This window comes from Simochromis diagramma, unplaced genomic scaffold (genome assembly GCF_900408965.1).
Source record: "Simochromis diagramma unplaced genomic scaffold, fSimDia1.1 OVJJ01000361.1, whole genome shotgun sequence".
NCBI lineage: Eukaryota > Metazoa > Chordata > Actinopteri > Cichliformes > Cichlidae > Simochromis > Simochromis diagramma.
The window spans coordinates 2,068,584-2,095,164 of record NW_024386860.1 but is presented as its reverse complement, the minus strand read 5'-3'; the positions used below and the strand labels follow the sequence as shown (position 1 = coordinate 2,095,164).

The window sequence follows — 26,581 nt, the reverse complement described above, 5'->3', positions numbered from 1 at the left end:
GTTGCTAAGGAGAGCTTTAGTTCGGTTAAACCACTTTCCATTTATGGGCGGGGTTCTTTAATATGATTGACAAGTCTCTAGACTATTGAGGCGACGCGCTGACGCCGCAGCCCTTGACGCATCTGGAACTTTCTGGATTTCAACCAATGGGCAAGTACGTCAATTGTACGCTCTTCTCTTTTCCCCCACACAATTCCGTTGTAAATAAACGAATGACAGAGACGCGGTTGATGGTGAAATTGCTACCAGAAAATTTCATCAATACAGGATACCATTACCGGACTGTGTATTAAGGTAATTAAGGCCTCTAATATAAAGCTAACGAAAACCTACGAGTTCATGTAACGATTCTAGCCGTGGTTTTAATGTGCAAAGCAAATGAATGACAAAGCAATGAAAAATTAGCTGCTAGTAGTGATGCTAATGCTAACTGTTGACATTACCAAACTAACTCGGTTCTTAAGATCAAAATTTGATGCATTATTTTCTTAAATGTCTTGCAAGGTAACAACGTCGCCAAAAATAAGCAAATTGTTATCTAGTTATCAGTTTTTAATAAACGATTCTTAAATTGCCGTTAAGTAACTGGTAGATGTTTAGCTGGTTTATAACCCCGGGAAGTATAAATTAGTATTCATTTACCAAAGTAAAAAACTAGTTGGTCTTCATCGAGGATATGAAAGTAATCTGCCATTCCTAATGGACATTTTCCGCCACAGACCGAAACATGAATATGTGTTTTTCTCATAAACTGCACGGTGTCTTTTCTATCACTTGGTAGGCTTCTGTGGTTACGTTGATGTCATTCCTACCCGCCAGTGTGCTGTCAGTACTTGTAGTCAGGCTGTCGTGTACAGGCAGCTTGTGGCCAATGCCACAGGTTTCGACCTGCCCGGAAAAGTAAACTGTCAGCAGCAAGAGGAAAAAGCAAGTTGGTGTAAACAGCCCTATCTTTTCTCCACCTGGCTGTTGGACTGAAGAGGGACTGACTTTGGATCATCCAACACTGAAAGCTAACATGTCAGAGTTAAATAAAGATGTGGTGGATTTGGTTTGGGGGAGACCCTCCAGTGGAGTGTCTGTCTCCATTTTCCGCAGATGGGCCCAAGGTATGATACTTTTTCTCAGTATGTTGATAAGAGTTTAAACTAATTTCGCCCAAAAGGGGTATGAAGCAATAATCCACTGTATCCAGACTTTAAGACCAAAAGACAGGAAGCAGTGATTTTGTTTGAAATTCTAGCTGAAACAAAGTTAAAATGCAAAATACTGAAAATGAAAATGAAAGTATAAATACTTACCTGCCTGTTGCGGTTTACGCCCTGATTTTGTCTGTGGCCCTCAGATCTTCAGCTGGATATCCATTTGTTTGTTTGTTTTGTTTTTGTAAGTTGTTATTGACACAAAATCTTTTTGCTGTTTATCACAGGATTTGTTTTTAGTGAAAGTGAGCTCACAGCACTGGAGCAGTTTGAAGGAGGGCCCTGTGCTGTAATTGCACCTGTCCAGGTAAGATCATATTCAGCCTTCTGACAATTTGTCCTGCTCATTTATGATAAAATATCTGTATGCAATTATTTTGGTTAAAATTGAGATTATAATAAATGCAAACTGAACTAAATGTGCCCCAACTGGTATGTGATGACAATAAGGTTTTCTGCTTTAAAGGAGATGTGTTATGCTCATTTCCAGCTCCATGCTTGTGGTCTTGGTCTCAAAAATAGCTTTGTTTGACTTATAGTTTAAAATAATTGTATTTTATCTTACACTGGGCTGTAGTGTAGCTCTTCAGTTTATCCACATTCTATAAAACATTTTCAGCCACTTTTAACCTCCCTTGAACACAATTTTCTGTTTTAAAACACAGAGTGCTATTTAACAGTAGGTAGGGCTACTCACAGCCAGACATGTGTGGCTCACTTTAGAGCACCTGAGCGTTTAGCTAAGAGGTATTATATGCACATATGCTGACCTCACATTTTGAAACATATTCCTTGTTTTATGTAAACATCCACCATTAAGGAAAAGTATAATAGATCCCATCATGAGGAAAAAAAAAGTACACTGGATTTATAAAAGAAGACAAAGTGAGACAAAAATTGTGAAAAATCTAATCTTGACCATCTTGTTTTGATCAAAAATTAAATTTGTATAACTGGCCACCCCATACCAGTGTTGGGTAAGTTACTTTAAATTAGTAACTTAGTTACATTACTAGTTACTTCTATCAAAAGTAACTCAGTTACTTCAAGTTACTCGTTACTTTCAGAGTAACTAGTTACTAGGGAAAGTAACTTTGGTTTTACTCAGAATTCTCTTGTTAATGTGTTGCTTCCGTAACTGGATACCCAGCAAGTTTGCCAGTCTTCTAGCTTGCTTACTTGCCACAAGTGCACTGTGCCACCTACCAATAGAAAGGAAAAAAATAATGTGCACATTTCCACGAGAGAAATCCCACGCCTGGACCGTCGTTGACCGCCGCATGATTCTAGCCTGCTTTTTACATCCAACACAAAAACTGCAGTTGTGGTGCTTTCGATTGTACTCAGAACTCAGAAATTCTGCCTTCCGAATAGGAAGATGTAGGTAACACCAGACTGCAGATGAGCTGCATACAGGGCTGGACTGGGACAAAAAAAAATCATCCTGGGGAATATGACTAGAGACCGGCCCACCATTATAGGAAAAATCATAAAGCCTTTGAATGAAAACAAACGCTGTTGTGACAGTGATGTACACTGTTCTGATGGTATATATGTATCAATCTATTAATTGTTTGTTGTAAGACTCAGATAATTATTTTTTTAAAAGCGAGACATTTTAAATGAGAATAAGAAAGAAAAGTATTTCCTTGTGCCCCCCTCTCCCCGTTAATGCCCTACATGGCCCCCTGGCAACACTTTGCTAGACCCGCCCCTGCACAGTTACCAGCTGTCAGCTACATAAAAAAAGGATCCTGGTGTTATTTGTCTCTCAGAAACAGTTCATAACTTCCCTTCAACTCATTCATGTCACCTAAAAGGTAAACCTGTTTCTCCATCACCTGTTCAGCTCTGATGATTCAGTAAGGACATCTCCTGGTTTCATCTTCATGTTTCCCTCTCACCACATATCCAAACCGACATCATGACCAGCAGCTTTACAGCTGTGGCTCCAGCAAACATCAGCTGTACTAGAAATTAATATTAAATAAATTCTAACAACAGCTGATCAAGCTTAAACGTGCTGCTGTTGTTTAGCGCGACATCCGCTGGTTTCCTCTTTCTGACGCAAAGTGGGCGATAAACAAACAAGAGAGAAAATGGCCTGCATTTGTATAGCGCTTTTCTAGTCCCTAAGGACCCACACAGTCATTCACCCAGCGCTTCACACAGTCATTCACCCATTCACACACACTGCGATGGCAAGCTACATTGTAGCCACAGCTGCCCTGGGGCGTACTGTCAGAGGCGGTCACTGGCGCCACCGGGCCCTCTGACCACCACCAGTAGGCAAACATGGGGTTAGTATCTTGCCCAAGGATATTTGGCATGCAGCCAGGAAGCAGCCTGGGATCGAACCACCGACCTTCTGCTTAGTGGCTGACCTGCTCTGCCACCTGAGCTAAAGCCGATACGCTGATCACTGATCAGTTTTATGATTGAAGTAGAATGAGAGAAAAAGAGGCAGCTGTGCAGCGTAAACACAGAATAACTCCAGCTTTGTGTCTTTTTCATTGTAGCTGAAGACAAACTGCATTCCTTTTCACCTCAATATGAAACGCGTAATATTTTCTCTTAGGGGACGGTTGGCAACTCTAATAATTAACCTTATGAACAAAATAAAGTTCAACATCAGTAACTTCATAGCACCACCCAGCTGTATAGAAACTCCGTAATGCTAGCTAGCACGCAGTACGAAAAAGTCAGCATAACGAAAATAAACTCCACCTAAACTTGGTTTATATCTGACCCAGATGGACTGCAGGTCATAATTTCTTACCTGAAGTTCAGTTCACCTGACACTCGGACCGGCGGCCGCTTCGGGTCTCTCCTCTTGCCTCCCTTTTCCTTCATCCACCTGCTGGCATCCACCACTTGCTAATGTTATTGAATCTATGGAAGCTCCGCGATAGCCACCACACGAAGTAACGAATAACGAGCCTATCTAAATCCCAGTAATGATTAACACGTTCCTGATTTTGGCATAATAACTAGTTACCGTGCTCGTTACCACAATAATAACGTAGTTACTGTAACGCGTTACTTAATAACGCGTTAGTCCCAACACTGCCCCATACAAATGGTTACTTGTATAAAATGAAGTAAATATTAGTTTCTGTTAGTCTGTGATTGCTGATTTTGGACAAACAATGTCTAAGAGATAAAGCACATTGCACCATGCAATATTTCTTGCAAATTTGGTTACAGAGTTTGTTTCTTTGCAGGCTTTCCTCCTAAAAAATGTCCTCTTTAACAGAGAGAGTTCCAACTGGAGACAAATGTCAGGTAATTTCTTTAAAAAAAAACCTCATTCACTGAATTGCCTGGTTTTGGAGGTTTTTTTTGTTTTTTTAAAGCACGTTTTATGTTTGTGTATGTTAGAGGAGGAGCAGAAAATGGCACTCTGTTCGACGCTAAGCGAAATCCTGGAGTCTGTCTGCTCCAGCACCTCCACGGGGTTCTGCCTGGTGACCTGGGCCAAAGGACAGAGCCCACACACTAGCACACAAACAATCACACAGGCACAGTCGCAAACACAGGACATGCCAGAGCCAGCAAGCAGTCAGCCACCACAGGAACAGCAACCCAGTGAGTCCTACGTCTGTCACGTTTCCATAAACGATGCACGTTGAAAATGAAACTGCAGAAGTGTTTTTACTGTTTAAATGAAGACTTGTCTTAATATTTAATTGTTAAATAGAAATTTTTAATGACTAATCACTTGATCCAGTATTTTAATGTGACATGCTCTAATACTATGGTTTCTGTGTGTTTTATTGTGCCTAGCTGCTTTGGCTGCTGAGGAGCTTGGCTTTGAGCAATTTCACAGTGTTCTCCAGTAAGTGACAGTAAATATTCTGTCCATATATAACAATTAGCTTCTTTAATACCCATAAAATCCTGATATTAAGTAATTACTGTTGGTATTCTGGAGGGATTTGGACTTTGTAAGTCATTGTGGGACAGATGTCAATATGTCAATACTGTACTAGAGAGCAGCACATTTCAACTAGATTAATCTAAGCCTGCAAGAATTGGCTTTCACATCGGTGTTACCTTTTTCACTCACTCACTGCTCACAATTTGCTGATTCAGCATTTTCACTGATTGCCTAATAAAAAAGAACTACCTTTCTCTCACACCGTCTGCCACACAAACACAAGCCAAATAAATGCAGTGGTGTGTTTGCCAGACAAATATTGAAATTTCATCAAATAGCGCACTGGCAGTTGAGACGGTAGTCAGCAAAAAGCAGTGCTGACTCACTGTGAGGAAGTGCACGCAAACCAAGACGAATAGCTTCACTACCAAACTTTCCAAGGTTGAACAAAGGAGGAAAGTGGCTCCAAACAAAAGATCAGATTATTCTTCAACCTCTCATTTATTTGATACCTGCCCTGTTGTGAAAGGGCATCTGGGCATCACAAACTCAGTTAGTGCATTTGTCAAATTGACACCTCCTGAAGCCCAGCACATTTGTCTTTTGAGTGTTTCATACATCATTCTTGTGTTTGTTTCCCTCCTGCAGCAAACGGACGGTCATGTCAGTGGCCCATCTCAGAGAGGAGGTGCTGTCTCTCTACCACACCTGGAGGGGGTGCTGTGGAGTCTTGCTTTTCCTTTATTCTGTCATCCTCACTAAGGTAAAGAAATGAAAGCACTAGACAGAGATGGTTAGAAAAATGCAATACTGAAATAATTATGATGTGAGTGAAACCGCTGCTGAATTTAAGACCTTGATTTTTTGCATTAAATCATCGTCATTCATCAGTTTAACCAAAAATTAAATACATTAATTTCCTCTGGTTCTGTTTGTGCAGGGCATTGAAAATATAAGGAATGAGATCCAGGACACAATGGAGCCTCTCATAGATCCTGTACATGGCCATGGGAGGTAGTGAAGCAAATCTTCTTCTTTTTTTTTTTTCTTTTTTCTTTTTTTTTTTTTCACCCTCTTGATGTGTCTTTTCCCCTCTTTTGCAGTCAAAGCCTGGTGAACCTTCTTATAACTGGTCATGCTGTCTCTAATGTCTGGGATGGAGACAGGGAGTGCTCTGGAATGAGTAAGACTTCAATTAAGCATTGCACGGAGATGCTTAAAGACACCAAATCCGCACAGAAGAAACATCTACACATATGAGAGTTGCAGAAGTCATTTGTGGTCTAAGATTTAAACTCTGGTCACCAGACTGTCATAACTCTTAAACCTCACAGCACTGCACAAAACTAAAAATGAATACCAGTTTGACATCATTGGAATTCTTATTTTGTTGTTGTTGTTTTTTTTTCTCCCCATTCTTGTCTTGCAGAACTACAGGGAATTCATAAACAGGCATGTGTTGGTTTTCTCACACTGATGGAATCACTACGCTACTGCAAGGTACAGACACAGATACACTTACATTTTCACAAAGCTTGGGAAGCTCTCTAAAATGTCACAAAACATATCGTTTTCAAATCAAATGAAACTTACATGTAGTTACAGGTAGTAGTTACATGTCATTTGACTACGTGAACATCAAATTTTGAATCCTAGAAATTGTATTGGCTTTTGAAAAAGATCCGCTCTGCAACAGATTGGCCTGCAGGGGCGCTAAAGAGCCGTGGTTTAGCATTGTCTTAGTGAAGCAAGCGAGGTCTTTCTTGAAAATGCATTTGACATTTTTATGTGGTTAGCAAGTGTAGCACTGATTCCTGCATATATTGCTAAGAAATAATGATTATTTGCCCGATGTGCAAGGCTCTGTTTGTTTACAAAGCCCTTCATGGTCTGATTCATTATTACATGTCCGACCTCTTACATCAATGCGCTGCTTCCAGGTCCCTCTGCTCAATCGATCGGATGCTTCTGACTGTCCTGCGCTCTAGATTTAAACTTGGGAGAGGTCATGCATTCACTGTGTTTCCCCCAAACCGTGGAACAGCATTCCCCTCATAGTCAAATCTGTTCCTTCATTGAGTCAAAGCTTATTTGTACTAATTGGCATTTGAGTGTCTGATTTGCCCATTGTGTCTCCTGTGCTCCTATGTTTAGCACATTCTTATCTATTCAGTTTTTTGTGCTTTATAAATGCATTTGAATTAAGTTGAGATGCCCTTACTTTATGCACCAATGCAAACACATAATGCCATACCATCATAGATGCTGAATTTTGAATTCATGCTGATAACAAGCCAGACAGTCCATTTCATTTGTTCCTCAGAGACACAATGTCCAAGATTTCCAAAAAGGAATTTTAAATGTGGATTTGTCAGGATGTTTGTTTTACTCTGGTTGCATAGTTGAGTTTTAACTTGCATTTGTGGATACAGCTGCAAATTGTGTTTACCAGCAATTGTCTATGTCCATTTATAATAATAGTGATCAGAAAAATGTTAGTTTTCTGGTTTGTCCTTTGCGTACAGATATGTTTCCAGATTCTCTGAATCTTTTGGCCGTAGTACGAACTGTAGATGATGAAATGCCCCGAGTCTTTGGTAGTTTATGTTTGGAAACACTCTTGAATTATTTAACATTTTGACCATATGGTCTCTCAACAAATGATGATGCCTTCCACATCTTTACTTCTGAAAGATTCAGCATCTCTGGGGTGCTCTTTTTATATCCAGCCATCATCCTGACTGTTTCCAGTTTCTAATCAGTTATAAAATTCTCCACAAAGTGATTGTTTAGTATTGCCCAACTTTTCCAGTCTCTTAAAGCTGCTGTCCCAATTCTGTTTTTCAAAAACCACTACAGTTTTCTACAGTTCCAGCATTAAAGATGTTTTCAATTAGCTATGGAGTTGAAATGGATTCAAATCATTCAGGTTTTTTTCATTTACATTTTACACAGCTTGCCAACTTTTTTTCTGTAGGTTCACGAAGCATAATTTAAAAGTATAAACAAATTGTCCAGTGGTGGTTGTTTGAGAGCTGCGCAGAGGATTTGTGTTTGTTCAAGAAAGCTTGAATGCAAATAAAGATGGACGCCCATTGTGAAAACTGAAAGGAGGACTACAAATACAAATAAAGACACGAACACTTGTTGTTAGTTGTAATTCTGACATTTCAAACTGTGAACCATAGGCCAAAGTTTGTACTCCCAGGGGAAAATATGTTTGGAAGGAACAGTTATTTTTGGAAAACGTGTACTGAAAGGCTGATTTATTCAAAACCAATCACAACGAAAACGTATAAAAATGCTTGTACCACAAAATAATTCAGCTGGCTTGAAAAACAGGAATGCTCATTTATCAATATAAGCAAGCCAAAAATAGCTGAAGTTGAGATATGGAGCCTGTGAACAGGTAAAGTGAGTAAGCAGCTGTAATAGGTTAATGGCAAGTAGATGGTTGCCAAAGTAACTAAAGAGCTCTTAAGATCGACGTTACAAAGCAGCGCATTTATATGCTATTCATGGCGGTTTAAGTTATCATTGTCATTTTACAGCATTTCATTATGCATATTATTGTCGAGGGTTTTAGAGAAATAACATGCCGCTGTTATTTAAATATTAATGTTGAATGGAAAATCTGCATGTTACATTTCAAGCGATTACTGATTCATGATGAAATTTACTGAAATAGACACTCACAGGTTATGCATTCCTTTTCTGTGTGTGTGTCTGTGTGTTGCAGGTCGGGGCATTCCTCAAGTCTCCAAAGTTCCCTATTTGGATCCTTGGCAGTGAAACTCACCTCTCTGTATTTTTCACCAAGGCAAGTTCAATACACACATCCATTGGAGAGGTAGCATATAATTCACACAGAGAGACATACAATGTGTAACATAAGCCAGTGTTCTCAGCAGGTTAGAAAAACCAGAATATGGAAGGTGCTTTAAAATAGTGCAGGTCAGATATCAATGTGGGGGAAAAACCAGAGGCAGAGAGGGAGGGGGGGAGAAAAATGAGTACAGAAGATAGTCATATATGGCCGGTGCTCTTTCTTGGCTTTTCACCTAACAAGTATGGGGGGAAAAAATGCTCAGTTCCCAAAGATGAACTTAACAAATACTGGCACACAGACATGGTCTGCATTCTCGCTCCTTCTCACTTCTCAAACACAAACACACAAAGTTTTAATTTATCAACCATCTGTGATCAACTAAACAATATGTGGTTTATTTTTAAGTATTGCAAGCATGCAAACTGCTGAGTTTGTGCTCCAGCAAGAGTCTGTACTTCTAACCACCTTCACTGTCAGGTTAAATCCATCAGTATGGATCACAGATTTTTCTCTTCTGGCACAAGTTTTTTATACAGCGTTGTCACGAGAGCTATAAAGCCTCTGAAACAACAATCAGAAGTAGCTCCCAGTACATGTATGATTTTTCCATTGCATTTCAGGAAATGTCAGTAAGCAAATGGAACACAACTGATTATTGGCAGTGGTTTGGTATGAGATTTTTACTGTGAGCCAAGATGCCAAAATAATCTGAATGACATTAAAAACAAGATAGTGAGATAAAACTTTGCCCCAAACAGCGCAACGAATGTTGGTCTAAGTATTTAATCCAGTAATAGTTATTTTAATGTTAATAATCCCAGATGTCAATTCACTCCCACATACTCTTGTATCTCAAATAATTAGGATATTATGAAAATATATTTTTGGTAGTTTGGTTAAAAAATATAGACTTATATTCTATAAACAGTATGTTCTACATTACATTGCATGTAAAACTCTCTGATATCTGAAGTCCAGTATCCCAGATTATTAGACTATTTTAAGTTTGAGCAAATTGCCAATCAAGCAGTATAAAAGCTCGTCCAGTCTTCTCTCTCAGAGAAGCCTGGTTACTTCACAGCTGTTCAGATGGCGATTATCAACACCCTTCTAAGGACAGTAAGGCACAGAAGGTCATTGCTGAAAAGGCTGGCTGTTTTAAGAGTCACGTTTCAAAGCAAGCCGACTACAAAAGAAAAGTATGGTAGGAAAAGGTGTACCCTAACCTTGTCGAGAAAAGTCCATTCAAGAACTGGTGAGAGCTCCACAAAGAGCTGACTGAGGTTGATCTCTTCTGGAAAGGAGCAGCAACTGTCACATTCCTAATATTAAACCGCTCAGACACAGTATCAGAAACGTCTTACCAGGTTTAAAAAGAAATAAAACTGGAAAAAATTGCACAGTGGTTCAAAGTTCTCTTTTTAGATGAAAGTACATTTTGCTTTTCATTTGAAAATCAAGGTCCTGGAGTCTGAAGGAACAGTGGCAAGGCACAGAACTCAAGATGTTTGAAGTCCAGTGTGAGGTGTCTGAAGTCTGTGATTGGGGGGGGGGGGGGTGTATGTCACTTGCTGATGTTAACAGTTGTTACTTTTCTTTTTTTATCACATCCAAGTCAACACAGCCAACTGCTGGGAGATTTTAGAGCACTTCATGCTTCCATTGGCTGACAAATCTTATAGAGATGTCAATTTCCTTTTCCAACAGGACTTAGCACCTGGCCACAGTCCCAAAACTGCTACCATGCTGCTGACCATGTTATTATTGTCTGTGATTGGCCAGCCAAATCAGCTGACCTGAACCCAAATGAGAACCTATGGAACATTGTAAAGAGGAAGATGAGATGCACTAGTATATTACTGTAGCACTGTGTGAGATTGCTTTACAAGTTGAGGCGCTCTGGAGATTTGTGTTCTGTAACACACTATACTGATTCAGTCCTGATATACCAGAGGGGCTCTAATTGTGGCCAAACATGTTGTTGGAAATCTGAGGGGAGGAAAAAGAAATCTTTGGTTTTTGGGAGTATGAATGAATTATTGTCCCATTTTTACTTGTATCAACTTGCATCTGAGTTATACACTCAAACAAGCCTTCTCCATTAGTGAACATGTAATTTAATATGCTGCTTTAGCTTGTGAATTAAAGCTGGAAGTTTCAGTTGTAGCAAATCGATTATCTCTGCTGTTGTGAAAATTGCACCAGAGGGGGGGGGGATTCCCAAGTAATCATCTCCATCATAACGCTACCCTGCTAATATATCATTGATTAAAAGCTCAGTTACGGGAATAATCTCATGCCCACTATGTGAGTGGATTGTATTTTGCCTCTGCTATGACCTAAAGTCGTCATGCGCGAACAGATGACTTACCAATTTCTACAATTCCCCCAGCACTAGTGACATATTCGCATATACACACACATTCCAGAGCACAGGAAACCTAATCCTGATTAGCATTAGTTGTGTGTGTGTGTGTGTGTGTGTGTGTGTGTGTGTGTGTGTGTTGCTTTAGGTGGATGGCTTCTTGAAGGAAATATGACTCCCATGTTCTCATCTGGATGTATTTGTACCTCTAGACACTGGAAACACACTTGAACACACTCATTCATGTATGCATATGTACTGAGGAACATAGGCTAGTTGTACACTATGCCAACAGCAATGAGCTCTGCAACTTTGAGCTTGAGGTCAGGAAGGCAGATGTGGGGCCTCATTCAGTGTGACCTTGTCCTACTGTGAAGTGAATCTGTGTTTCGAGAATACTTTTCTGGGCTTTATGGTACAAAAATAAACGTGCCTGCTTATGTAGCTTTTAGCTCCGATATAGAACCATCGCCACAAAAACAGAAAACCTGATCCCCGCCTCTGATGTGTCAGTGGCTCCTTCTTTCTGTCACTGGGGACGGGTGTGTATTCCCCTGAGTGGTTGTCAGTGTGACTGTGGCTTTCAGGCCATCGGCTTAATGCCATTAGTGTTTTGTTTTGTTTTATCTAATCTGCCTACACAAAGACCATCCTGCCAATTTTGATCTGTACCCACAATACCTCCTGCACTCTGTTCTCAGTTGTATTAATGTGTGTGTGCATGTGAAAGAGAGAGAGTCTGAGTGTGTATAATGGCATGTAATGGGATCTGTTTCTGGACGAGAGTTTTTTGAGACGCTGGAAAAAGGACAGAAAGCAAAGAAGTGGAGAGATGGGTGACAGATGAGACGTATCATATAGTATGTTTTTTAAAAAACAAAAAAAGATTCTTCCATCCTTCCTTTTCCTTCTTTCTTTGAAGTAGCTGAAGCTTGGTCTATTGCCCAAGTGAAGGACTCCCCAGCGCACCTTAGCCAGTCTCTTCAGATTGTTGGTCCCTCATGGGAAGGAAAGAGGAGGAAAGGAAGTAGAAAGGAAGGATGCACTTTAAAGAGCAGTGTGGTGGTCACTCAGGAAAGGAGGTGGGGGTAGCCCCCCTGTGACATTTCTCATCGCTCTTTACTCTGCCCTCACTGAGTGATGAGGTTCACAGGCTGTATCTGCGCTTCTCCGGGGAGTTATGTGTGTGCATGTGTGTACAGTAGTTGTGCTCTGGGTCAGTGATTTACTAGGAGAGCGAGCAGCCGCTATGGCGCTCTGTGTCCCATAAGACTCCAGCTTCTGTCTGCAAAGACAGAGGATGTCTTTCAGGGACTGGTAAGGAGGAAGAAGCTGTGTGCAGACACAGTTAGCTTTAATTCATTGGTGTTTTACTGCTACTGGAATATGGCTTAAATCTTCAACATAAAATATTCCAAACCTAAGGTGCATTTGCCATCCCTTTCCAAATATCTTGTCTGCAGCTCACAGTATTCTTCAGTGTAATGTGTAACATATTATTTCAACTCGTGTGTTTGATGTAATAAAGTAAATTGCAAATCTCCCTGTTCATTACTCAATCAGTGCATGTTTGCAAAACGACATATGTATTGCGTTCTTAAAGAATTAATATTGAAAACGACAACAGAAAAATAATCTGCGGGGCCTTTATGAAATTTGTTTGGTCATCTACGATTAATTTCTGGTCTCCATATGATCAGTGGGCGCGGGCCACACGCAAACACAAACTAACAAAGCGGTGTACATTAACAGTCATTAATAATCTGTGACAGGTCAGACCAAAGGTCTTTGTAGTAGGATAAAAGTCTATCTTTGTCACTGTATGTGTGCATTATTCTTCCCTTTCCCTCAGGCGCTGCTCTTTGTTATAAGACGCATCATTACGCTGTATAACTATTCTCTGGTGTCTCCTTTCTTTTCTGGTGAGACACGTTTTTGCCCATCTAAGACAGTTTCATAAATCACTGCTTAGCCTGCTTTGTCACACCTGAAACTGCACTCACTCATTATGTAGCAAGAGAGACACGGAGCTTCTGTTCTTCTCTGCACTTGTGATCACACAGGCTAGTTAAGGTGAACTAAAGGGGCACATACAGTCTACATAACAAGCCCTCACTCACAGACTCTCTTCTCAGCCTGTCATGTAGTGAGTCTGTCGTTACCTGCTAGGAACAAGATGGGAGACACTGCCCAAGACCTCTGCTTTGTTGTTTTGAAACTGATCTCTACAGACGCACTCTATGGCCACTCAAAGCCTCTCAGCAACACAATAGCTCTTTGGATGGACCGGTGAGAAAGAGAGTAATTCTAGTAAAGTGCTATGTCTACCTGTCTTACCTGAAGTAGCTACATGCATGTGGAGATAAAGGCTGAAAGGTGGAAAGAAAATGGAACAAAAGTTAAGGGAGGGAGGGGAGGAAATACTCCAAAACTGGAGTACCTATTTAGCACAGAAAAAGGTAAGTGAGGGGGGGGCGAGCTGGGCAGGGAGAAAGAATGAAAGGGGAAGAAGGAAGGGCATGAGACGTCAACCTAAGAGAGCCTCTCAGCCTGGTGAGCACAGTGCAGCATGAAAGCAGATGGATGGAGGTGACGTTGAAGACAGTAGTCAGCAAACATTTCTTGAACATAACACAAATAATAAAGATCAGCCGAGCATTGTACTTTATCTAACATGCTGCAGTAAATCTTGGGCTGCTGTTCTTAAGCTAGGGAGGAAAAATAATGTTTTTGTTTTTTTTAACTGTGTTGATAAAACACAAAATTAGATTGTTTATGGTTGATCTCATTAGATATGCACTCATTTCTCATACTCTTACGGCATTGGGTACGGAGGTGGCAATCACAAAATCCAACAGGCATTACTTCCTAAAATTGGGTTGTGCTCATCAGATAACAATAGTACACAAAACACTCCTTCATCCAGTTTAATGTTTGTTCTTGGGGGTTTTCTTGCATCGGTTGCTGTATGTGTTTGCTTTCATGACTTTTTAAAAAAAAATTAGTATTTTCATCTGAAAAGAATAAGAACATCATCACCTGTTACATGAAATCGAAGGTTGCAAGTAAACCTAAATAATTAGTATTCGTCTATCATCATCTTAATAGCTACTGCACAAGTAGGTCTGTGATCTTAAATATTTTGTTGGCTAAAGTAAGACTTCCTCTCTGTGTAACATGAGTTAATTACCTAAAATACGCATAATTACAAATTTTATTTCCTATCTGTAATTTGTTTTGTCTAACAATGTTCTTGATCTAATAAAAAGACATTTGCTGAAAAGGACGGTTGATTGAAAGACAAACACACATTCCTGAATTCTTACTTGGATCCTCTTTCCGGTCTCTTAAAAGTTTTTGGCAAGGACCGTAAATGTATTCCAGTTTTACTTGGAGCAAATGTTCTACATTACATTGTATATTTAAGTCCTTGTGATTGCATGACTGTAGTTCCTGCTTTGTTCCTTTAGAGAAGCTTGTTTTCGCTCCCTTGCTGAGGTCACGGGTTTGCACAGAAAAGGTTGCACTGCAGAGATTGGAATGTGCTCCTTCACAAACAGCGTTTGCATCTCAGACCTGGCTTTGGTGCTGCAGTGTATCATTGCACTGGTTCTCTGCATTAGCATTGTACCAAATGAATTTCATCACAGGATGCAATTTATTTGTTGCACTGACACTACCTCTTGCATAGACGCTCGCACATACACACTGACATGAACTGTTACTCAATTAGTTTGAGTGGAATGAAATTGTGAGGCACACAACATGCGTGCACACACTTCCCTGCAGAGTTTGTTAGCTCCATGACATGTTTTCCAACTCAGCAGCGTCTTCCCCAGGCCTCTAATAAAACACAGATCAAAGATGACCAAGCAGACCTATCATTGCACACACAGTCATGTAGGCTTTGCTGTCATTTTATGTGCCTGTGCATGGTCTTGACGCTCACATGAGTCATTGTCTTTATTAGTCCCTTTCTTGTGCTCATATTGGTGTGAGTCTGTGTGTAATGGTCGGCCATAATGATATTTTTGTTTAGTGTGTTGATGACCACTTAGTAGTGTTTGTGTCTTCGTTGGAACGCAATCTGTAAATGTTAGATTATCAGGTGAACATTGCAAACGGACTCTCAGTTCACGAGGCTTATTCGACCTCTATATGTAGCCCTAAATTAATTAAGCCCCGTGTCTTTCAAATGAGGATTATTTTCTCAGTCGGGGTAGAAGGCTTAATTACATTTTATCAGAACAGTTCATGTTTCATGATACGGACGTTTGTTCAACTCCTGAACTTTTTTCAGCACTTTATTCCTCTGGGAATTGTTCAATCTTGGAAGTGAAGCATAGACGCATCTAACTAATGAAAAATCTTCTGTCAGATTTATGGAGCCTGTAATGTTAACACATCAGGCCTCTGCTGTACTCTGTCACAGAAAAGTGTGTGAGCGTACGTTTGCTGGTGTGACTGTTTTTCTTTGCATCTGAAGAGCCTGCAGCTGGGAGTCATCTCTTCTTGGACGTGTCTCCCTGACCCCCCCCCCCCCCCCCCCCCCCCAAAAAGCCTCCTCTCTCCTTAAATAAGCCCCGAATACAGTAATAAGTGGACCATGAAACTCAAGCAGCTTGTGTGGATCAGAGGCTCAAGCTTTAATAAAGGCTGGCTAAAGGAGATGTGGAGGGTTCATTTGCTCTCCCAAAACATTATGTGTTTGTCCAGTGATTCATTGTCATAAGTACAGTCTTGTAAGGAAGAACAGTGAGAACCCTCCGACTCTTGTCTTCACGTTTTGAACAAGTATTTCATCTTTACCTTCTCTTCTCTTAAAAATATTCCCTCCATCTCCCGTGAGCTTTTTTTTTTTTCTTAAACTCTTTTTAGTGTTTACACATGAAAAATATTTATAGGGCACTTTAACATTTACCTTCGCTCTCCTTATCACTGATTGCTTTCAGTGTTGCTTATCAGACACTTTGGTTGTTTGACTCTAAAACCTGTATAATCTTGACAAGATCTGACACCAAGTTTGAAAATATCAAATAATACCTAAATGCAAGATAAGATAAGTCAGGACGTTTCTTTTCATTTTGGGGGGGAGTGTCCAACAAGATCTATCGCAGGCCTCTGGGGTTAAAGTGCTGTATTAAGGGTTTGGTATGTTTTAAACAAACTTGATTTTCAAACACATCATCCAACAGCGTCCAGAGGCAAAATTGTTTATACTCCAAATGGGTAAAAACCTTGCGGTCATGTCCTCCTTGTGGGTCAAAATACTTTCCTGATTTTACTATTGGAACTCAGTTGTGTGCAAAAAAAAGGGGTCTAAACCTTTATCACCCCTGAAGATTTTAGTTCATGCTTTCATATTTTTAGTTTTGGGAAGTAAGACAAAATGTCAATTGCAAAGTCAGAAAGTGGAATGGAGTGGGAGGAAGAATTTCAGAGTCTAACAGTCTGATAAGTTGTGGGGTTTTTTTTTTTTGGTTTTATTTTTTTATTCCCAATTTCCTCAGTATAGAAAGAGTAATGAAGGCTTCGCATAAGCACGCTGTACGATGTATCAACCACTTATAGATGGATAAACACAACTCTTCACATCTGCTGCGCCTGTCAGCGTTGCTCTCTCCAAACTTTACCAACATACAAACATTGCAGAGCTCGTCATAAATCACAAGCTAGATATTTAAGACTTGATTTCCTGACACTGTGTTTGGAGTGAAAACAAGCCATCTAACTTTATCAGCAAATCAGTTAATAACCCAGTGAACTCTGGTGATTGCACAGGCCCCTTAGGTTCCACACATACATGCTTAATGTACCAACAGTGAATCACAAACCTACTGCTATGAGTGGTGCTCTGTATTGGCTGCATGTTTAGAATATAGAGTGGGTTTGGTGCATTAGTATTGCTCAACTTGGGCAGGACCAATTGAAATCTGTTCTTAGTAGAGATATAGATAAAGGAAAAGATAGCGATATATATAGACGATCATCTGAAATGACAGAAATATGACCCAACTCTTCTCCTTCTCTCTCCTCACTCTGCATACAAATATTGGATGTGTGTGTGGTCACTTTAGGGTTAAACCTCTTCACGTTCTAGTGCACACGTGTTTTTTACTCGCTCTTGTCTTTAATGTCTTGTCTCTTTGTCCCTACTGTCTCCAAATAGGAGATGTCACTGGTTGGTCCAGAGTCTCCATCAGAACAGGCAAGGAGGGTTTTCCAGTCATTTGATCCTGAAGGTAACGGAAAATCAAGTGTTTGTATTTAAGATGTACTACTGATGGCTCTGTTTTAAGCTTTGACTGATACCAGTTTTAAATTAGTAGTCCTCACCACAGAAGGAGAAGAAGAGACTCTGCATGACTCTTCTATATGTAAGGCAGCATCAGGCTTTACTTAAGGAACAAGGCCAAGAAAAAAGTAAAATGGGCATTTTTTTTTTTTTAAACTTTTCAATGTTTTTTTAATGCCTAATTTATTTGCACTTATTTCATTTGAGAGCAGTTTGATAAAACACAAGAGACTTTCAACTATGTTTGCAATAGTTTCTTCCCCAGCTTCCTCTGCTCCCTGCTTCACCAAGTCTGTGAATGTGTCTATTTCACTATCCGCAGACCAGGCATGGGTGAAGTTTAAAAAGCTTTGCAGCAAAAGTCTAAACTTGACCAAATAAAATAAATAATTTAAAAAAAACTAAAATAACTGGAGGAGAGAAACCAAAAAGGATTTCACCATCAAAGACTACAGTGCAAAAAAAACACTAACAGAATTTGTTCTAGCAGTAAAAGTGAAATGCATCCAGGCCGCTCACCCTTTGTTGTTAGCTCTCTCCATGCTATATAAGTTCTGTTTGCAAAATGTAAGAGTTTATGGGCGCACTGCTGCTGATGCCTGACATACTAAACTTAGAATAACACAGACTTGAATTTAAGAGGTCGGCTCCCTGCCCTGAACACCTGAACCAGCACTGAGGCTGTTATCCAGTATTGATACAGTAATACACTAAGTATTGATTGGCTTGCCTCAGTTTGATTCATATACAGTCCACATGTTATTCACCTTCTGTCTGTCACCAGCTGTGCACAGGTTTTGATTGAGCACTTTGCTTTATTTGCTTATTAATACACCAGTTATATGTAACCTGGCACACGGATGTACTTTAGTTATTCCGAACTTTCACTAACACAGCTACACACACAAACTGAGAAAAAGACATCCTGGCCCAACTGTCTTTTCCTTCCTTCTCCCTGCTTGCAGATGCAGTCATAACCTCTTTTCTTTGTTGTTCTCATCACCATTATTTTCTTCTGCAAAGAGAACAAGGGTCCCTGTCCCTCCTCTGATCTTCATTGTTGTTGTTTAGGTTAGTGAGATCAGCTCAGCTAACAGCTGAGTCAACCATCCTGCTTCTTCCCCCTCTCTTCCTCATTTTCTTAAACCTTTCTTGTCACTTCCAAGTCACTGTGTAAAAAGACCACAGGAAAGACACAGAGAGAGTGGGACAATGACAGCAGAGGCAGCAGGTTGTCATGTCAGTAGAAATGAAAATCTTGTGTGTAATTTTCATTCACGCAGCTTCAGGATTATATTGTTAGATATTTATGTTCACTCAGAGAAGAGAAACATGCAATGAAACATTTAGTGTTAACATCTGCCGTGCAGTGTTTTTCCTTCTGCTTGAATACAAGAGAGTGAAGTGAGCAGTAAAGAGATGTCAGGAGCCGTACACAGGACTTGAGCATGAACTATTTTATTATTAACGTGTGCAGCTGGGAACCAGTTATAACACATATTTATGTTTTCCTATTTTCAAGGGAACTGTGCTGTTCTTCATTGCTGTAAGCTGCATTATTCACGATATGTGCCGAGGTCTTTCTGTATTTTGTATAGGGGTGGGTATCTCTAAATGATATCCAGATATTTATGACGATCTAGGAAAACAAAAGTACTATCCATACTTGCAGGCAGCAGCATTTATCCTCCTGGTTTTTTTTTTTTTTAACAATTAATAACTGTCATTGATGACACACTTTCTGATTTTGAAGGTGCCAGCGCTATAGTGCAGTGGTGTTATAACAGCATAAATTATATATAAGCCCAAAAATAGCCTTGGTAGTATTTTACCTGGAAACTCTAAATGGAAAGTATATAATAACTGATTAACACTTAACAATAACAAAACTTTCCTGTGTAACACTTCAAGAGCTGTGCAAGGTGGTCACATAAAAATATTTTCTACCTGGGATACTGACTCCTGAATCTTGGATTGAGGGATTTTAACCAGCTGCTTAAAACGCTGCTTTTCCACGATCTGACCGCATCAGTAATTTCCATCCACCGTTTGCTCTTCCTGTCATATGGCGTGCAGCTAATGAGTGCTCCAGCAAAGCTCGGTGGAGTCATTTGTTTACATCTGGGTCTCTCATCACCAGCTGCTAGTGTCTCCTCTTTTGTAGCCTGGTTGTTCTCAACAGTGTTTTTTGCCTCAAATGGTGAAACGAGTGTTGTTTCTAGCTTTTGGCAGGAACACTTGTCGTGCATATTTTTCAAAGCATTGTGCTTTTGTTGGAGGTTGTTGAAGTAGCTCCCTTTTCAGGTCAATTGTCATAGGATGTTGACACGTGGCTGGCTGCTGAAATTATATCTCCAAATTACATTTGCTTATATCACGTTTTTACGTTGACGGTATGATATAGCGCAGCTTTAATGTGGTGTGATGTGATGTTACCGCATGATTAAATCCTACCAGCTGACAACAAGCTTGCAGGCTCCAACAGCTTTTACAACAAATATGTAAACACAACCATCGTCTGCACTTTCCTTGTTCTTCATTTGTCTCTTCCTGTTGCACAGAATACCACTTTGCTTGTTGTCAAATCCGCTTCTGCTATCATCTGCCAGGACATTCTGCATGCCATATGGTCTTTTCTCACAAACACTTGTTCAAACAAACACATGCGTGGGCTCCAGTAGTTGGACCCACAATCTTATAGGGATACGTATACACACATGAAAGAAGAATACACTGTACAGATGGGTGCTGCGTAACAGGGCCATAAATCTGTCTGTGTCGCATGTACGGTCAGTACAGCCCCTTGTGTTGTGGAAAAATGGCGCCAGAAACATTCACACGCACGACAGTGATTCACAAGAATTACAAACTCAGTAACCCACTGCACTTTTTTTTTTTAAAAACATTTGTTTGCCATTGTCCCTGCTGTCTGCCCTCTCTGCTCGCTGTCACACCATCAGCTGCCACTCTAAGAAAATATCTCTCCGTCTTGGTAGAACGAGATTGAGTTTTTGAGAGCGAACTAGCAGCACACTTGTCAGTTAGTGTTCTTTCGATCGCATTTGGGGTTTATGTGTATATCTAAACACGAGACCGCACAGGCTCACATGTTGATGTTTAAATGACATAAAACTGCACGGCCAGACAGCAGCGGACAGAAACACATGTTAGTGTTTAAAGCTTCTCCTCTCAGGTAAAGCGATCATCACGCTTAAGGAATGTAGGTCAGAGAGAAAAGACAAGGTGTCTGTGTGAAATGTGTGTCAGATGAGTTCATTGCCCAGGCCTGTGATGTAAATAGTTCTTATGCCACATGTGTGTAGGTGAAGGCTTTGCCTGGTTTTTTAATTCAAGTTTGTATCTTATGTTTTGTCTAAAGTCAGCACCCTTTCTTTATGTCTCTTTCTCTCGCTCCCTCTCTGTAGATAATGGTTTCATCCCAGAGTCTCTGCTGGAGGATGTGATGAAAGCTCTTGACCTTGTCTCAGAGCCTGAATAGTAAGTGCTTGCATGTTCAAGGCTTTATGTTTGTGTGTGCATGCTTGTGTGTGTGTGTCCGTCTCCATGTGGCACCTGTAGAGCTTCTTAGATTCTACCTCCAAAGTCACTGGCAGGCCAGGTCAGCACCTCCTTGCTCATGTTTCACTACCAGGCTGCTATAAAGCAAGACCAGAGAGAGCCCGCTATAAAGACTGGGGAAGAAAGAGTCAGAAATTGAGGCTTACGGGGAGATCGTTAACTGCAGGAAGAAAGACTGAGAGATCGAGGAAACACTTTAAAGTGCCGCTTCAAACAGAAGCACGTTCTCCTCTGAGGAACAGTAAGCCTTAATGCTGTAGTCACTGGACTTGCCAAGTAACCGGACCAATAATCTTGTCTACAGACCCCCAGATGGCCGATACATCACAACAAAACACAGCAAACTGACGGGAGACTCCCAGTGCTAACAGGAGAGTCTCATTCCTTACCACACAACAAGATCTCACCGGGATTCCTATGTTAAAAATAGCATCTTGATTACATCAGTATTTAATAGCAGTATCGAGACTTTAGGAAGTAAACATCGTCATTGAGAGCAGTGAAAGTTTTTTGTTTCCATCTATCCTGTGACCTTTGACAGTCAGCAGCTCTAAGACTTTTGTTATGTTTGGCAAATTATTATTTCTTGAGATTTTAAACACATGGATACATTTCTATATAATTTGATTTTGATTCTATAAGTACTAATAGAAATGTACTTATAGACTGTTTTGGTGAACATGTGAATTCACTTTCTGTATGTCTGGAAATTAAGTAATCAGCTGTGATGCATAATGGGAACCAAAAAGTGAGGTGAAATATTATTACACGGTGAGAAGAATATAAACGAGTCTCCTTATTGCGATCTACAAGCACTTAGATGGCATTGTTGCACCCTTACTATGTTTTGAGCAAATCCAGCATATCCAGTGCAAGAAATCCACTGACGGACAATTCAAGTAGTCTACATTTTGATATTTAGGTATAATCTTAATCAAATATTACCAATCTTGCTAATCTACTGTCTTTGTCCAATTCCTAAACAAACAAACATGATCTGAGAAGAAATTAATGTGGCATACTCAGTGTGTGCAGATTAATCTCACGTCCAGTCAGTTTTTAAGTGATGTAAGTCATGCAGCATTTACTGATATAACCCACCAAAAACAACTGACCCTGCTGAGCCCCATCAACACAGAACAACTTTTTCATAGTGGGATTTTTATTTCTTTTTATTGATTCCTCTCGTCATGTTCTTCTTTCCTCCATACAAAAGGTGCAGAAGGTCAGCTAGAAGCTGTTAGTATTTCAGAGGGTTGCTCAGTGACACTGAGTCTTACTCTGCGTGCTCCTGCTGCATGTACAGTTGGTAACAAATCGGCAGATGAAGAAATAATCGTTCTTTTCCTTCTGTGTCTGCGTATACTCCTCACTTTTCTCCTCACTGCCTTAAAAGGGCAATCTGATCAGATTTTTTTTTCTATCACAGTGGAATAATAATAACACTGATCTAACACATAGGAATGTCTGGGCAGAGGTATATTTAGTTGTACCACAGTATTCACGAAAATATGCACGCGCTTTCCGAAAACATGCATCATGAATCCACGCTGAGTGACGAGGTGATTGTAAATTTGGCTCAACTTTCATACACAAATCTTGTTTCCTTTGTGCTGATAATTCCTTTCTCCTGAAACTTGTTTTTATCTGTTTTGTTGGGGCATTTTATGCTGGGTTTTGTTTTTGTCTGTAAATCTGTTTTCGTCTGCTCACTGTATGTTTACTCCCCCTTTTTTTTTCTTTTCTCTTCTCCTTCTCAGTGTGACTCTGGTTAAGAGTAAGCTGGATCCAGAGAACTTGGGCATAATTCTTCTGGGCCCATTCCTGTTGGAGTTTTTCCCTGATCAGGTATGTGTGTGTGTGTATGTGTGCATGAAGATGGAGGTCAACTACAACTTCTACAATACAGCCCCTGCATGATAAATGCCTTCCATCCGTTATACAATCCATATCACAGTTAAAACATATGGAGGAGGACTTGTGCCCAAACACATATGGGTGACACTTAGGTCTGTTTTCAAAGAATATGTGGAGTGCTGCTTTAGCATTATGCCAATAACATTCCTGTGGTGTCTCATGTGAAATGCATGTGTGCCTGTGTGTGCTCACAATCATATGATGCTGCTTGCCGAGAAGTTTTAAGAAAGAGCGGTAAGATGCTTTTATGAGGCCGGGCGAGTGAGGAAGACGGGGAGGTGGGGGAGATAGAGGGGAACTGTGTTAAAGTGATCAGGGCTTTAGGGACTCGCCAGAAGAATGGCCCCGAGCCGCAAAAAAATTATACTACCATTAGCCAACTGGACACACACACACACACACATGCAGACACACGTGGGATTGGGGCGAGGGTTAGAGTTTCATATATACCGTATAAAGACGAGAAGCTGGACACGCTCTCAAGAAACACACCCAATTAGCTTTCTGCACCTTCAAGAAAAGTCATTGGAAGTGTTTTGGCTCACTGTCATTGTTTTGATCATTTTTTTGTAGCGTAGGCTGTTTTGTGGTAATTTGGAGTTACGCACGCATTTCTGTTTAACGCCTGGGATTTAACATTAAGCTTCGGTTGCAGCCAGAGATGTGACTGTTTGACTTTTGCTTTTCAGCTGGCAAAGGTTCTGCCTCTGTGGGTCTCTGCCTCCATCTCAGTGAGAAAAGATTGCTCAGAGAGTCTTCAACAACACAGCATGTTTTTCACCCCGTTCACTCTGTGCCTGTTTTTCAGGATTCAGGAATCCCAGACTCATTTCCCGTCTACCACTACAATGGTCTTAAACAGTCAAACCACAAAGAGAGGGTAAGACACTCAGGGTTTTCACTGTAACTAATGGCACTGGTTCCCTTTTCATATTCTCTGTCTCTCTCCCAATTACCTCCGCTCCTTTTCCCGTCATCATTCATACATACATGCGCACACATACACACAGCTGGTGGCAGCCGGCCACTCCAAAATAAACAGTAGCTGTTGCAAGCCTAATAGCCTGTCCGTCCATCCAAAAAAAAACCCTGGCTTAGCCTCGCGTTTCTCTGAGCCATTTCAACACGAAGGCCACTGTCAGCAGGCTTTCTGTGATAAATGGTGAAACACAGGCTTGTTAAGCAGGATTAGTTTGATGGATGATTATCAGCAGATGCCATTGGTGGCTTTGCACAAACCTGGCAGTCAAAAATATCAGTTTCTTCATCTGTCACGTTTCCTGGTGTGTAAAATTGCTCATTTTTTCCCCCATACCGCTACCTGAAATTGTAGGAATGGCACCATGTGTGCCCACACAAAAGTGCACACCTACTCACATAAGAGGCAGGTTGTGATGGCATTTCCATTCCTATAGCTCCAAATGGGAATAACAGGCCTGCTGACTGTGTGCCTGTGTCTCTGTGTAAGACTGCTGTGTACTTGCATCCCTTCTGCTGACACCCTCAGAGGAACAGTCAGAATTGAAGTACACTGATTTGCATTTAGGGCGGTTAGGACCATCGTCTCACAACAAGAACGTCTTTGGTTCAAATCCCAACAGGGGCCTTTTCTGTGTAGAGATTGCATATTTTCCACGTCTGTATGGGCTCTCTCCAAGTACTTTGGCTTCTTCCCTCAGCCCAAAGACATGCATGAGGTTAGGTTAATTGGTCATTCAAGAGATGTTGGGGGGAGGATATTTGCTGTGTATTAACCTGCATTTATGTGCGCTCTCAGGTCGAGTACGTGGAGGGGACTGCTTTGGTGCTTGGTTTTGAGGACCCCATGGTGCGGACGGATGACACTCCAGTTAAGCGCTGCCTACAGACCAAGTGGCCCTACATCGAGCTCTTGTGGACTACCGATCGCTCTCCGTCGTTAAACTAGCACTGACACAACAAGCAGCGTGGTCCTGTGTATGCAGATGGACCACTACTGTGTCACAGCACGCCTCTCTGCACAATGACCCCAAAAAGGTCGGCAGGCTACAAAACTGAAATACATGCAACACAGATGAATGAGAACAAGGAAAACAAAAAAAGACACAAATGCACTCAAGCGATACATGTTCATGGACTAAACATTAAAGCCAGAGATCCATTCTGTCATTCTCACATTCCACACAAACTCACCTCTACACTTCATGCTATTGTCTGTACACCAGTGCTTGTAACTGACACTGAAGATGTTTATGATGTGATTATTTAAAACAAAAAGAGTGACTGTTTATTTTTACAGGTCTGCTCTGTGCCGACACCTGTGCTACAGCTTGGTAGTAAACCGTTAGCATACTAGTTTGATTCGACTGGAGCATGTCATCAAATCAAATGCTGAATCGCATGTAGAGCCAGTCGACTGTGAAACACTACTGTTAACCCAGCTATAGGACTGTTCAAGAGAAAACCTACCAAAGCCTTCCACATAAGAGAACACAGAGACGGACTGCTTAGAGTTTACAGCGTAAAAGGGACCAACCCGGACGCAGAGATATGACAGGAGGTTTTCCGCGTTTTAACCAAGACGGAGCTGGTTTAGGTGCTCTGTGTGAGTGCTTCATGCACTACACTTGGATGTTGGACATGTGCTCATGTATTTATTACCAACACTCAAAAATTGTGAAATAAACACCTTTTTTTTTGTTGACATGCTGTGTGGTTTGGTAACTTAAAATCCTAGAAATTCCCTTCTTAAGTATCCTGTCATGACCAAACATTGGACAACATAAGGTGTCGGATATCCCAGCTCGGTCAGGACCTTCACCACTAAATCCCACGAACGAATGTTTTGTGTTCCCCAGAGACTCTAAATCTACAAGACACTGATGGTCACTTAAGTACCTTCCTATAAACAGGAGATCCTCCTAAGAGGAAAAAAAATGCATGTTTCTGTTTGCTCAAAATTGTCCCAGTTGAAGACAAACGAGACAGTCTGTACTCGGTCTTGTATGTCCTCACACTTTGGTCCCTCATAATTCAAAACAAGTGGTGAATGTTTGCAGAGTGAGAATTTGCACCATTTTAGCTACTTAGTCTCGATTCGGGGTTATGACAGCAGCATTTGTAGCTCAGCACACATGTATTTGTGTGTTTATATGTGGATGCAGAACGCTTGTTCCTCTCTCCGTCTATGCACAGGAGATGTGTAATATTACCTGGGTGTGTCTCTAATGGAGAAGGGATGTGGCTATAATCCGACATAACGCTCATTTTAAAAGTCTTATGGTGAGGTTTTACAGAGAGAAGAGAAATGAAGTCAAAGTGTTTAAAACATAAACCACCACTGTTCTCGTGCAGTCATCAATCCACAGTGACCTGCAGTAAATCTCTGATCAGGACACACTGGCAGATTGACAGGAAGTAACATGAACAGTATGCGAAGTAATGGTTCCACGTTTGGAAATAGGACGTCTGTGATCATTTTATTGGAGGCAAGGCAGTGGACAAAATGATTACGGATGGAAATGTGCACACCGGA

The 26,581-nt window shown here is 40.7% G+C and overlaps 1 protein-coding gene across 2 annotated transcripts; it reads left to right on the top strand.

Annotated features, from left to right (window-relative positions):
* The first annotated feature begins 71 nt into the window (after nucleotides 1-71).
* On the top strand, nucleotides 72-25,750 carry mindy3 (MINDY lysine 48 deubiquitinase 3). 2 transcript variants are annotated; one of them, XM_040029598.1, is made up of 16 exons: nucleotides 72-154; nucleotides 782-1,109; nucleotides 1,430-1,509; nucleotides 4,427-4,487; nucleotides 4,584-4,790; nucleotides 4,989-5,040; nucleotides 5,731-5,845; nucleotides 6,023-6,096; nucleotides 6,186-6,265; nucleotides 6,512-6,582; nucleotides 8,822-8,902; nucleotides 17,446-17,518; nucleotides 20,997-21,069; nucleotides 22,911-22,998; nucleotides 23,876-23,947; nucleotides 24,845-25,750. In XM_040029598.1, exons 2-16 carry the CDS (start codon nucleotides 1,019-1,021, stop codon nucleotides 24,992-24,994), a joined length of 1,368 nt encoding a protein of 455 aa, XP_039885532.1. In that variant the 5' UTR covers nucleotides 72-154; nucleotides 782-1,018; the 3' UTR covers nucleotides 24,995-25,750. The 2 variants fall into 2 exon arrangements, with proteins under 2 accessions (XP_039885532.1, XP_039885531.1); XM_040029597.1 differs by lacking the exon at nucleotides 72-154 and adding an exon at nucleotides 167-294.
* Nucleotides 25,751-26,581: the final 831 nt, after the last annotated feature.